This window comes from Tenrec ecaudatus, chromosome 1 (assembly GCF_050624435.1).
Source record: "Tenrec ecaudatus isolate mTenEca1 chromosome 1, mTenEca1.hap1, whole genome shotgun sequence".
Lineage (NCBI taxonomy): Eukaryota > Metazoa > Chordata > Mammalia > Afrosoricida > Tenrecidae > Tenrec > Tenrec ecaudatus.
Genome location: NC_134530.1, coordinates 11,591,310 through 11,605,206, shown reverse-complemented (window position 1 = coordinate 11,605,206; position 13,897 = coordinate 11,591,310). Strand labels below are relative to the sequence as shown.

Below are 13,897 nucleotides of genomic sequence, written 5' to 3'. Positions count from 1 at the left end.
TATCGTCCACCCTGGATTCCCTGTGCCTCCAGCTCCCATATGCACCAGTGTACAATCTCTGCCCTATCCAGTCCTGCAAGGTAGAATTTGGATCATGGTAGTTGGGGGGAGGAAGCATCCAGGATCTGGGGGAAAGCTGTGTTCTTCATCGGTACTACATCTCACCCTGACTGACCCATCTCATCTCCTAAACTGCTCTATGAGGGGATCTCCAGTGGCCGACACTTGGGCCCTGGGTCTCCACTCTGCACTTCCCCCTTCATTCACTATGGTATATATATATATACGCATACACACACACACACACACACACACACACACACACACACATATATATTCTCTTTTTTTTGCATGATGCCTTATTCCTGGTCCCTTTGGCACCTCGTGATCGCACCAGCTGGTGTGCTTCTTCCATGTGGGCTTTATTGCTTCTGAGCTAGATGGCCGCTTGTTCACCTTCAAGCCTTTAAGACCCCAGACACTATCTCTTTCAATAGCTGGGCACCATCAGCTTTCTTCGCCACATTTGCTTATGCACCCCTTTGTCTTCGGCGATTGTATCATGGAGGTGTGCAGCCAATGATATGATTTTTTGTTCTTTGATGCCTGATAACTGATCCCTTTGGGACCACGCGATCACAGAGGTTGGTGTCTATTCTAAAGAGGACATGTGCTTACATCTCCCATTTCTCATTTCCACATTGTACCCATCTTAATATTAATATAATAGTAAAGATATTCACCACCAACAAAAGACCCAGTTTGTGATTTTATATTTCAAAACTTGCTGAATTGTTCATGTAATTTAGGGGAGGCTAGATCTTCTGAACTAGGAATGGTACTAGAAGAAGTTCAACAAAAACACTTCTTAGAAGGGAGAATGGCATTATATGCCAATCCTAAGGTGCTGCTTGCTTAACACAGGGTCAATGACTATACATTTGGAGGTCAACTGCTTAAAGTTATCTGCCTGAAGGTTATCAACCAACTAGAGCAATCAGACTGTATATTCTGTCTTACCCTAAAAAGAACCCACTCACTTCTACAAGGGTAATGGATTGTTCCCCTGAAGGAGAGCCAAAAGACAACTAAGGTCAACTAACACGGGGATGACCAAGTTTAGGCTGCCATCTTGATTTTAGAGTCTGCACATCCTGTATGCCTACCTGTATGCCCTAGTGCTTCCCCTTCCTATTGCCTGTACACCCTTAGCTCATCCCCACACTGTCACTCATATGCCATTGTAAGACCCCCTTTCTGTTACGCATGTGGCTACCTGTAATTAGGGGATTGTTGCAAGCCCCCTGAGTATACATATATAAGCTTTGGTTGGAAATATATTCTCCCTCTCTGTGTGGATCTGAGTGCTAACATCATGGCCATCCTGGAGGTGAGCACTTGCATGCTTAAAAAAATTGTGGTAGACAAGACTTAGTCTCACATAGTTTGACCCTTTTTTCTCCAAAAGGTTCTACTTCCTGGGACAAAATGCTTGCTAAAATAAAGGGTCAAGGAAAAAAATGGAAGTCTCTCAATGGGATAGAATGACAGAGTGATTGCAAAATTGGAATCAAATACAAAAAATTATGAATCAAATACAAAAAATTGTGAATCTGACACAAAATAGGCCCATGTTCTGTTCTGTAACACAAAGGATCCCTATGCATAGGAACCAAGTTTATGGCACCAACATTAATAAGAGTAAAATCTTCATATCATGAAGATTTTTTGCCATTTCTGAATTAAAATGTCTTTCCAAAGGATAACATCATTATTTACCATTATCCAGCTTTAATATTGATTGGTGTCTATGTGTTCTTTTGGTCCAAGCACAACCATATAAGCCATCCACACTTGTAAGCAAAATTCCTGCTGTACTTCTCAAAGTCAGATTTGTCCATTCTTCTGGCAGTTCTTGAAGCATGCAATATCCCTCAGCAATACCATAATTCAAATACATCAGTCCTTTTTACCTCTTCATTATTCATTGTCCAGTTTAAACCTGACTATGACGCCATTGAATTACAATTGCTTGGGTCAAGCCCACCTTGGTCCTCTTTAACTCTTTAGAGATCTTCTAAAGCAGACTTGTCCAATTCATACTCCATTAGACTCTTTGACTGCTGCTTCCAAGAAATTAAAATCCTTGACTACTTCAATCATTTCTCCACTCATTATGATATCCGTCGGTACAGTTGTGAGGCTTTTGTCTGCTTTTTGTTGACACGTAATCAAATAGAAGGCTGTACTCTTTGATCTGCGTGATTATGCGATTCACATCCTCTTCACTACTAGTATGTAAGGTTGGTCAACTGCATTACACAGGAGGTTTATGAGTCTCCTATCATGAATCTGAATTCTTGGACATATCAATTATGTGCAGTTTTCCAGTTAAGAGTTATGTGAAAATGCAAGCCGAAAACACACTTTTTCTGATTTTAAAATACTCAATAGCCCCTTGATTTTATCCCCAAAAGATGATCTCTTGGCACATGTACACATTCTGCATGAGCACAATGAAGCATTCTGTAATTCCCATGCTTCACACCGTTATCTATAGTTAATTATGATCTACACAGCTGGAGCCATTGCATAGCTAATAAGAGGCATTAACTTCTTGATCGAATTCTTTGCTTTTAACCAAGATTCTTCTGATATCTGCAAAGATATCCCTTATTTCATGTGCTCTTGTAAACAGGCTTGAATTTCAGGGAGTTCTCTCATGCTATAATAGCATAAGTATTTTGAATTTTGTTAAGAAAAGGTTATCTTGGATGTAATAATAACATTGTCCAATGATTTCCTACTTCTGTTGAGTCATTTCTTTGGAACGGGCACACACACATGTGTCTTTTTCAGCCTAATGTCTTTTTTGCAGCTCTTCTCAATTTCAGGTCATGCAAATGGAGGTTCTGAGACCTTTATTTTATGCACAACCCGACTTTGCTCTCCCCATTCACATTTCTAGAGTCTTCGAACCGGAGGGGCTCCTCATCTGGCTGTATTTCAGACAAAGTTCCAGTGCTATTCATAAGATTTTCTGTAGATAATTTTCTAGATGTGATCCACTTCTTCCTTCTATCCATTCTTTGTCTTAGGTACCATTGAGGATTCCAACCCAGAGCTACATCATCCACAAAAGAATGAAACACTCCCCGGTCCGGCACCATCCTCACAATCATTCCTCTACTTGAGCCCATTGCTGCAGCCACTGTGCCAGTCCTTCTCATTAGGGGCCTTCCTCTTTTTTTCTGCACCTCTACTTCACCAAGTATGATGTCCTTCTCTAGGGACTGGTCGCTGCTAACAACATGTCCCAAACATGGACAGACTGTCTATATATCGTCTATCCTTTATCTAGTCTTTCTTAATCGGGAAGCTAATGAAACTGATCTACCTCGAGTGACTTTGATTATATTTGTGATATCATTACCCTAATGTTTACCATCATAACAACTGACAAACTCTACAATATGACACACCAAAAGACAAGTCATGGAGTAGATTTATACTGGATCATTTGAATGATAACACCAATTCTACATTTTTTGCGGGTATTTAATGTGCAATTGGTGCATTTGCATTGTGGTGCGTAGTGTTTCTTTACTATTATGAATGGTATTGATATGGGTCGGAACCAACTGGATAGCACCCAACAATAAAATGTCTGTTAATGCACTACAGAAGTATTTATTTGGTCACACATATTTTGTACATAATCCTCCACTGAAATATATCAGAGGGTCTATGAAATAGCTCTTGTTGACCTTGTTGGAGGTTTTGAGTTTGATCCAGGACAACAGGACAAAGCAGAGCTGGTTCTGGGGTTTAATCACATTCTCCTTGGTTTTGAGCTGATGTTGCTGCAACGATTGGGCTTAAATGTAAGAGTGGCTGTAATGGTGCCGTGTAAAGGATGGTATAGTGTTTTCTCCTGTTGCACATACAGTATCGATGAACTGAAACCAACTAAAATGCACTGAAAAGCATATACCTACTGAAAAAAGAGTCAGACTACATCCAAGCATGTGAAAACCAAAGGGAGTAGTGATCGAGTGGTAAGTATCCTTGAAATGAAAAGTAAGAGCATTTATAGTATGCCTGAGGGACACAACCAGTTCAATCATTGGCTTCTAATTGAAAGGTTGGACGTTCAAGTCCACCTAGTGCTAACTTGAAAAAAGTCATTATATGCTACTTCTGAAACATTAGCCATTTTAGAGACTAAGAGCACAGTTGTACTCTAAACATATATGGTGTCACCAGGACTTCTGATTGACTCATCTACAACTGATGTTGGTTGTTGTGTGTTTTGCATAACTTATGAAAACCCATTCTTTATTCTGATTCTTAATTTACACATATTGTTAGCTTGAAAAAAGGCTATCATTAGATATTCATAGTAACAGAAAATATATGTTTATTTAAGTGTACAAAAGATACAAAGCTCAAATGCATATCATAAATAAAAAATTGAGCTGAGATCTGCATCAAAAGTCTATTGATCCATCTGATAAAGGATACTTTAATGTAAAGATCCCTTTGTTTTTCTTAAGGGATAGTGCATTGTTATTCTAAATTAACCATAATGAAATGTACAAAAACTATCCTCCTAACAGAGCTTCATTTTTACTATATGGATCAATCATATATTATTCTTACCCTTTGACCACATGTTTTTTTTTACTGTCTAAAGATGAAATTGTAAGGTGTTCTGTGACTCATCTAGCTGGAAGGACACTTGGAGTATCAAAGTTCCTCATCAGTAAAGTTCGGTGAGGAATCAACATGGTAGTGATGCAGAGTAATTTAAACTAGTTAATAAACAGATTTCATACACTTCATTCTTAAATCAGGAACTGTGACTAGCATCTGTGTAAGAAAGTTGGATACCCATGTGCTGAAAGGCAGATGGACTCCCAACAGAGATTCATCAGGAGGGAAGTCAGAGAGCCAGGTTAGAGAGTGGAATCCTAACAAGGTTATTCCTAGAGAAACAAAGAGCTCCTCTTTGTTGAGAGAATGGACTCTTCATTATCCTAGAGACATAATATGAAAATAAACATTTAGATTTCTTCATAAAACTTTGGTGACATAATGTGATGAGGCACAATTAGAGTCATTCAATGTCTGGAATTATGATACTACCAGCTTCATTTTCCTTTGTTCAGTCTCGACCCAAGACTGGCAATACTTTAACTCACAATGTCTCCTTAATGCAGACACAGGGCAACCTGCATTTATTTCTTTTGTTAAGATGTATCATTGTTAATCAAGACGTCAATTAGTGTTCATCAGCAATCATCAAACAACATATATTAATTCAATAATAATCATTTAATATAATTAATATGATAGTTCTTAAAAGACTGAAAGACATACAATATCAGTAACAGAAAGATACTACTCTCATGAAGTGGAGACTACTCAGAGGTATAAGGAGTATAGTGAAAAGTTTGGGCTGATTGGGAGTGGTTATTTTATATTCAACAATTAGGAGACTAGCGTAATAACTTCAAATGGAAAACAAGGGTATAATGAGAGGGTTTCTGCCCTTGCATGACCCTGTTTTCTATAAAAAGGTGGGCTTTGAGCAGGGAGAATGGAAGGTAATATCCAGCAGTATAACCAGGTATTTGTGTTGGAGGAAGAAGATATATGAAGACATACTACCAGGCATATTAAGGAAAACAACAGTGCCTGTGTCTTGGGCTATTTCTGTAATATCATAACCCAATGAAAATTCAGGTAACTTTAAGCTATTCAGCATAAACTCATGAGGGATAAAGGACCTAAAAAATTAATGGCGTGACTTATCACTAATCTTAAACATAGCTTGCCTACTGGCATCGGCTAGGGTGTTTTGAAAATTCCACATGTTCACCAAAAACTCAGTCTAAATAAATAAGAATGTCTAGTGGTGCAATCCAATCATGAGTAATTTTGGAGATGTCCAGGTTTTTGCAATATGAAGGTCAAATTGAGAACCAGTAAGAACCATCACACCTGAACTATATAGGGTAGGTATATACAAATGTATGCAGATATACATAACCATCAAAAATGTGGGACTTTATTAAGATAAAGTACTGAATTTCATCAGCATGATTTTTCCTAGGTGACAAAATCATAAGTCTTCATGGATGTTACAGGACTCAGTATCAAAAATTACGGTATAATATGAATTTCACAATATTGCCAAACCCTAGAACAGAAACAGACCAAAAATTAAAAAAAAATTCTATTAAGTCTACAGCAACTCTGTCAAAGGTTTCTGAGGCTTTAATCTCTGCTACTTGTTGGAGTAGACAGCTTCCCCTTTCTCCCATGGAATTCGTGGTTTTTATTGTTAGATGCCTTCTTGTCTGCTCTGACTCGTAGTGACTCTATGTAACACAGAATGAAAAAATGGAAAAGTAGACAATGCTCACAATGGTTCTTCTGTTTGCAGTCTTTGTTGCAGGTACAGTGTCCATCCCTCTTGTCCAAGGCCTTTCTCCTTTTCACTGCCCCTCTAATTTACTGAGCATGAAATCTTTCTCCAAGGACTGGTTACTGCTGGCGGCATCTCCAAAGTACATAAGAGAAAGTCTCACAGTCCATGCCTCTAAGGAGAATTCTGATTATAGTTCTCCACAATGGATTTGTTTGTTTATCAGTCCGTGGTTCTTCCAATATTCTTCACTGGTACCATACATAAATTCAATGATTATCTTTCAGTGTCCTTTATTTATTTCTATCCAACCTTCATTTACATAAGTGGTGATTGAAAATCACCCAACCGTGATACTTTGTCCTCAAAGTAACATCTTGACTTTTCAAACTTTGAAACAGATCTATGCCACAGATTTGCCCTGTGCAATGTGTCATTGCATCTTTTGACCATTTTTGCCATCAGCCTAGAGTGTGGAGCCAAGCAAAATAAACACTAGAGAACTGAAATCTTTTCTCCTTTTACCATGATGCTACTTCTTGGTCAAGTCTTGAAGATTTGGGCTTTCTTTACATTGAGTAGTAATCCACATTAAAGGCTACAATCCTTGATCTCATCTGCACAGACTCCAAGTCCCATTGGAGATGTCAATGGCTTCAAATGGCTAAGCATTCAAAGGGCAACTCAAATAGAGTAAACCGCTAAGTCACCAATCACAAAAAGTTATTATGAAATGAAACACTGGAGGAAATAAAAAATAAGATATACAAAAGCTTTATAATCAAAGGAGTATGTTTTCTAGATCAACATGCTTGGCTTTCTAGCTACTCCAATCTACCTACCAACAGAGATGGCATGTTTATTTAAAGTAAGATGATTTGCTGAGGAGCCCAAGCACAGCTGTCTTGATATCCCTGTTCCTGAGGCTGTAAATAAAGGGGTTCAGCATGGGGGTCACAATGGTATAAAACACTGAACCCACTGCACCACTCTTGTGAGAAGGTGAGACAACTGAACTAATGTACACACCAATGCCAGCCGCATAAAATAAGCAGACAACTGAGAGGTGTGAGCTACAAGTGGAGAAGGCTTTGTACTTCCCACCTGCTGATGGGACTCTCAGAATGGAGGCAATGATTTGGGTATAAGACCAAAGGATCCATGAGACTGGAACCCCACCAAAGACAGCCCCAATGAAGTACATCGATATGATAGTGGTGTGCGTGTCAGAACAGGCAATGTTGATGAGTTGTGCAGGGTCACAGAAGAAACTTGGTATTTCCACCTCAGTGCAGAAGGAGAGTAGTGAGACCACCAACAAATGCAGCAAGCAGAGCAAAAGGCTACTGAGAACAGCTGCCAGGAGAAGCAGACGGCAGAGTCGGGGGTTCATGATGACTGAGTAATGGAGGGGATGACAAATGGCTACAAACCTGTCATAGGCCATTGCACTGAGGAGCAGACTGTCCATACACCCAAAGAGGTAGAAAAAAGACACCTGAATCAGGCAGCCAACATAAGAAATGAATTTGAGATGTGTGTGAATATCGTGAAGTATCTTTGGGACAGTGGTGGAAGTGAAACCAATGTCTGCCAAGGACAGGTTGGCAAGGAAGAAATACATGGGGCTGTGGAGGCGGTTGTTAAAGTTTACTGCCAGGATAATGAAGAGGTTCCCAAGCACACTGACCACATACATGAATAAGAAGATTGCGAAGAGAGGAGGCTGCAATCCTGGATCATCTGACAGGCCCAGGAGAATGAACTTAGAAACACATGTAAAATTCTCTGTTTCCATGTGTCATGGACACCTGTAGAGAAGAAAAAGGAAGGTTCCTTACGGTGAAGGGGGAGGAAAAGAACAAACCGTCAGTGAGGGAATTCTTAATCCTGGAAATTCACATGGACTGGGTTCCCATTTAAATATCAAAAATCACCCTCAATAGCACTTCTCAGTTATAGAACATCCACTAATCCAAGAACTCTTTGTTCACGGGTTTCTGTACCCCTGTATGTACACACCAATGTAGAGTCATTCTATTGAAGGACTTTAGAAGAACATACACACTTAAACAGACACTAAAACAGAAAGTATGAAAAAAATAACTCACAAAGAAATAAAAGTGTTCAACAGATCATAACAAGTGAAGAAGTTAACGCAGTAATCAAACATTTCTCAACAAAGAGAGGTCAGACACAAAGTCTCACTGGAGATTCCAAACAATCATTTAAGGAAGTGATCCCAGTCCTTTATCAATTCAAAAAGTAATAAATAAACTGATGTACACTGTTGCTGAATTCCTGCCACAAGGTTACCCCACCCTGATATGAAATATGCCAAAAACACCAAAAGAAAAAAATAGACCAATATCACTCAGATACGTTTTATTTTATTACACGTGTAAGGGCTACTCTTATGTAACCTTTGTTTCTTCTGCACTTACACAAGTGAGAATATCTGTATAACTTAACAGTATAAATGAAGAATTGTAGGAAACATCTGACTGATCTAGGTGTTTACTATTCACTGGAGTAGTAGGTATCAATATGTGTTCAATTTATGTTTAATAGTCCAATAAAGTATTACTTTAGAAATGAAAGCTCTATGATCCACAATATTTATCCCATCAAGACTCCGATAAACCACAGCCTCATTCGACAAGTACTCGGTGAACTTGCAAATCTCAAGAGGAGAAATGGGTGTAATTGTTCACCTTGAAACAAAGTTGGTATGTAGAGGAAAGGAACAAAGGCTCAGAGGTTCCTCTATCTTTCAGCCCCTGGCCGTCTGGCATCTAATAAGCAGTCCATTATGACTTCTCCATCATATTTGAATCATTATTGGAGTAGGAACTTTATTAATCTTAGTATTAGTTTTTATGCCCATAAATATTAATACATTCTTGGCCATGCCGTGAACGGGTCAATCACCATAGTTTAAAACATATGGCAGAACGCTGAAAACTATCTTATCACATTAAGAAGGAGTGCCTTCACAGTCTCTTTTTGCCCTTCTGTTTTCATTTTATGGAAATCTCTCCAATTTCTAAACATTGTGCTGTACATACGGCGTTAAATGAATAATAAATGAATAAGTAATTTATAGCAAGGAAACTGATGACTTAGGTACAGTTAGCCTCTGTCACCAAGATATTTGTTACTCATAGAAACCCTCTAGGACAGAGCACATGAATGGCACATCATTGCCTAATAAATCAAATTGAGATCGACACGCTTAGCCCTGTTATCTCATTCATTGGCCAAGCAGGGAGATTCAATTCGCAGAACCACGACTCACTGCCATCAAGACAACTCTGACTTATAGTTACTCTATAAGACAGTTCAGAATTGTTTTTGTGGGTTTCTGAGACTTTAAATCTCTACTGAGTAGGAAACCTCTTCTTTCACTAGCAGAGTAAGTATTGGTCTTAAACTGCTCACCTTGCAGCAAGGAGCCCACGCCATACACCACATATTTAATAACCTGCCCACTCAACTTACTGTTTATCTTCCCTTCCTAAATCCAGATGAAAAACTTGGAGAGAAATGACTGAGTCTGAGTCATCTGTCTCTTCCTACTGGCAATGCTAAGACGGAATGAAGCACCTTTGATATAGAAGGCACGCGTTTATACTTGGTCACAGGGAATTAAATCAAAGTGAAGCATATACATGATACAGATATTTGGTATTGGGCTCTCTGCTGGGCCAAGCAATGCTGTCAGCTCTAGGGGAAAAAAATGAATGGAACTCAACCATTTTCACTCAAGCATCACACCCAAGTTAACACAGATAAACTGCAGGTGTGTTAGCAGGGGAGGTGACAGGATAGAATACTGGCTAGGTGCCCTGTGATGGAGTATCACTGCCAGCATTCACATCTGAACTGATCCCCTCTTATGCTTAAGATGCGGTTACAATCTATTCCTAATCTTTAAACCAAAATAAACTTTACATCTGAATCTTGAAAGTGATGTTATAGAAATGGTTTTAAAACCACATGGTTGTAGAGTCTGGCACGAAGAAACCCAGCTTACACGCTCTTGATCTTATGGCAACTACTATTGTCAGCATCATTCTCAACTTCCTCAACCGCATCATCTTAGTAGCACTTAAGAGGCGGTTGAAGGGTAAGCATTCACTAAGCAGAAGGCCAGCTGCTCCAACCCTATCAAGAGGCACTTCAAGTGTGAAGCACAGTGATCTGCTTTTTAAAGGTACTCACCATGAAAACTCAACAAAACTCACCGGGTTACCTGGCTTCCTGGCTGGGGTTTGGTCAGCCCGTGCTGATTCAAAGTTCCTTCCTTGTCTGGTGTGCAGTGGAGCTGAGGCTTCTTCCTAAGCACGGATGGTAAGATAGACTCAGACATGGGTTTCCTGCTGTAGACAATGGCTCTGGGAGAAGAAGCACACACATGTAGTCTGCTGGTAGGCTTCATGCACATTAGAGGATTGGCCAGGTGGCCCCAAAATTTATAGTCCTCTGATTCTGAAAAGTCAACTCAGGCTTTAGTGTTCTATGTACTCTAAGTCTCTGAAGACTTGTTAGTTTCCAGATGAGCGAGGATGAAAGTGAGTGTCCAGAAAGGAACAGGGCCTTTCCCAGTCTCAAGGGAAATCGCACACAAACTCCTCATTTCTAACTTGTACATTTAAAAGCTAACACAGTACATCATTGCCTTCATCTCAGTTCTGCGTTCTGCCCACCAATGTGTTATAAGGTTGAACTGTGCTCATGGGGTTCCTTGTGCAAACAGATCACCAGACCTTTCTTCAACCACACAGCTGATTAGGGTCAGCCCCCAAACTTTGGGTTACTCATCAAGCTTAGAACATGTGTACCACACAAGGACGTGGCAGGAGTCTGAATGTGTGATTCATCCTCATTTCTTCATCAAAGAAGCAGAGAGTGAATCTAATATCAGTAAATTCAATGCTTTCATAAATACAACCAGGCAGTAGTAGGATTTTATAGCAATGGATTCCACAAGGCAGCATTTGGGGTGTTGCCAGGGATGCAGTCATCCCAAGACGTGACTAAGAAGGGATTCACCTCTGTGTTTGCCTATGTGACTCTGGGATAATTCTGTCTGTCTTTAGTTCTCTGAAGGTCTCCCTCAGTGTCTACATGGGCTTCTGTATAAGGTAGTTGACAACATAACTGTTGTTCTGATTCAGAGTCAGAAGGATGTGAAGAGAACATTGCAAGACCAACAGCAGTGCCTTACTGCCCCCTAGTCTTGAAGGTGACTTTTCCTAGCTTTTCATGTATTCTATGCTTCACAGCAGTTCCTGCACCTTGACTTCACACCACGGGAGCATGTTACACTGAAAGAAGTGTTTTTATCTATTGTCTTCTATCTAACTGAAGGGCTTCCTTAAAAACCATTTGCTATTTCTCACATGCATCTCGTGAAATGATCAAGTGTCAACAAATTCTAATCTGGCAAGGAGGCTACTTTAAACTAATGTTAAAACTAATACCAAAATATAATTTGTCCTTCTTATATGCATTCATCAGGGATGGCATGGTGGTAATGCATGAGGCTGGCAACTGCAAGGTCATCGGTTCAAAACCCCTAGCCATTCTGAGGGAGAAATATGGAACATTCTACTCCAGGAAAGAGTTAAAGTCTCAGGAACACAAGGGAACAGTTCTACCCTGTCTCATAACATCGCTGTGGGTGAGTTTCAACTCCATGGATGTGAGTGATAGGCACCCATCACATAGTTATTCACAGAAACAATATCCAGTATCTCTTCATTCCTTACATCTATTCAGATTCCTCTGTCGTGTGCATATTGATTCTCGGGAAAATCCAGATGCCCAAAGGAACCAAGAACTTAGACTCACAAATAAATTATAACTCTATTATGTCCATGAACTATTTTTCTTTCTTCACTTTTCAAATTGTGTAAAAAGTCCACGAGAAATTAACAAAACACATCAAAGCTCCATGTTTACCCATATCCCAATTTCCTGACAAAGAAATGAATGCCAGAACTGACCTTTAACGTCTCCATTAGAGACTGAGATGAGCTCAAGAACAAAAATGTGGGCGCAAGACAAAGTGCAGGAACAGTGGCCTGAGACAGATCTGTCCTTAATTTTCATCTGTGAAATCTTTCTCTGATTCCCATGTGTGAGTTCAGCCAACCTTTCTAGAGTCAACCTACTGCTGTCCACCGTAGTCCAGCAGGCACTACCCTGCCAGCACCAAAGAGCAGGAGAGAGATGCCTATTCCTGTAGAGAAGTGAAATGGCAAAGTGAGCATGGGAGCTGTCTTATGTCTGCTGTCAGTTGATCAGATTCAATTCTGAGTGAAAAACGTTCTAGTCCAAGACCTGGCACAAGGTACATACAAGGGCTAATTCCTCCTATAAATTGGCAACTAATTGCACTAATATTTTGTGGTTGTGATTGTGTGAAAAAAGTATACAAGTTACAAAGAAAGCACTACTTGGACATTGACACTGGACCGAATTCAATAAATGTTTGTGATATCTGATTACGCTCAACATTCTCATCATCATCATTATCAGAATCATATACAACAGCCTTTTGAAGTTCAGAGAATAATTGAGAGAGACCATGCCTTCAATAGTGGGAAGGTAAAAAAAGAAAAGAGGAGAAAAAAATGATTAGGGCAAAGACTGTACAGATGTGCTTTATACAATTGATGTATGCATATGTATGAACTGTGATAAGAATTGTATGAGCCCCAATAAATTGTTAAAATTAAAAAAAATAGTGGGAAGGTTTGTGTGGAAACTAGAACCAATGTATTAAGAACAAAGACTCCAAATGAATAAAAAATATTTATTTATTTTTATTAGGGGCTCATACAACTCTTATCACAGTCCATAAATGCATCAATTGTGTAAAGCACATCTGTACATTCATTGCCCTCATCATTCTCAAAACATTTGCTCTTCACTTTAGCCCCTGGCATCAGCTCCTCTTTTTGCCCCCTCCCTCCCCACTCTCCCCTCCATCAGGAACCCTTGATAATTTATAAATTATCATTTTGTCATATCTTGCCCCCATCTGACATCTCCCTTCACCCACCTTTCTGTTGTCTGTCCCCAGGGAGGAGGTCACACGCAGACCCTTGTAATCGGTTTTCCCTTTCCAATCCACCCTCCCTCCACCCTCCCAGTATTGCCACTCACAACTCTGGTCCTGAAGGGATCATCTGTCCTGGATTCCCTGTGTTTCCAGTTCCTATCTGTACCAGTGTACATCCTCTGGTCTAGCCATGCTTGCAAGAGAGAAGTGGGATCATGATAGTGGGGGTGGGGTGGGAGGGGGGGCGTTAAGGAAGCATTTAGGAACTAGAGGAAAGTTGTATTTTTCATCTTTGCTACATTGCACCCTGACTGGCTCATCTTCTACCCGACACCCTTCTGCAAGGGGGTGTCCAGTGGCCTACAAATGGGATTTGGGTCTCCACTCCGCAC

The 13,897-nt window shown here is 39.9% G+C and overlaps 1 protein-coding gene across 1 annotated transcript; it reads right to left on the bottom strand.

The window, feature by feature from the left end:
• Positions 1-7,292: 7,292 nt before the first annotated feature.
• Positions 7,293-8,231, bottom strand: LOC142442262 (olfactory receptor 7E178-like). Its single transcript, XM_075543530.1, has one exon. The coding sequence runs from the start codon at positions 8,229-8,231 to the stop codon at positions 7,293-7,295; it is 939 nt and encodes a 312-aa protein (XP_075399645.1).
• Between the last annotated feature and the right edge of the window lie 5,666 nt (positions 8,232-13,897).

Excerpts from the sequence above, each read along its gene's own strand:
- LOC142442262 (XM_075543530.1), bottom strand. The coding sequence starts at position 8,231 with ATGGAAACAGAGAATTTTACATGTGTTTCTAAGTTCATTCTCCTGGGC.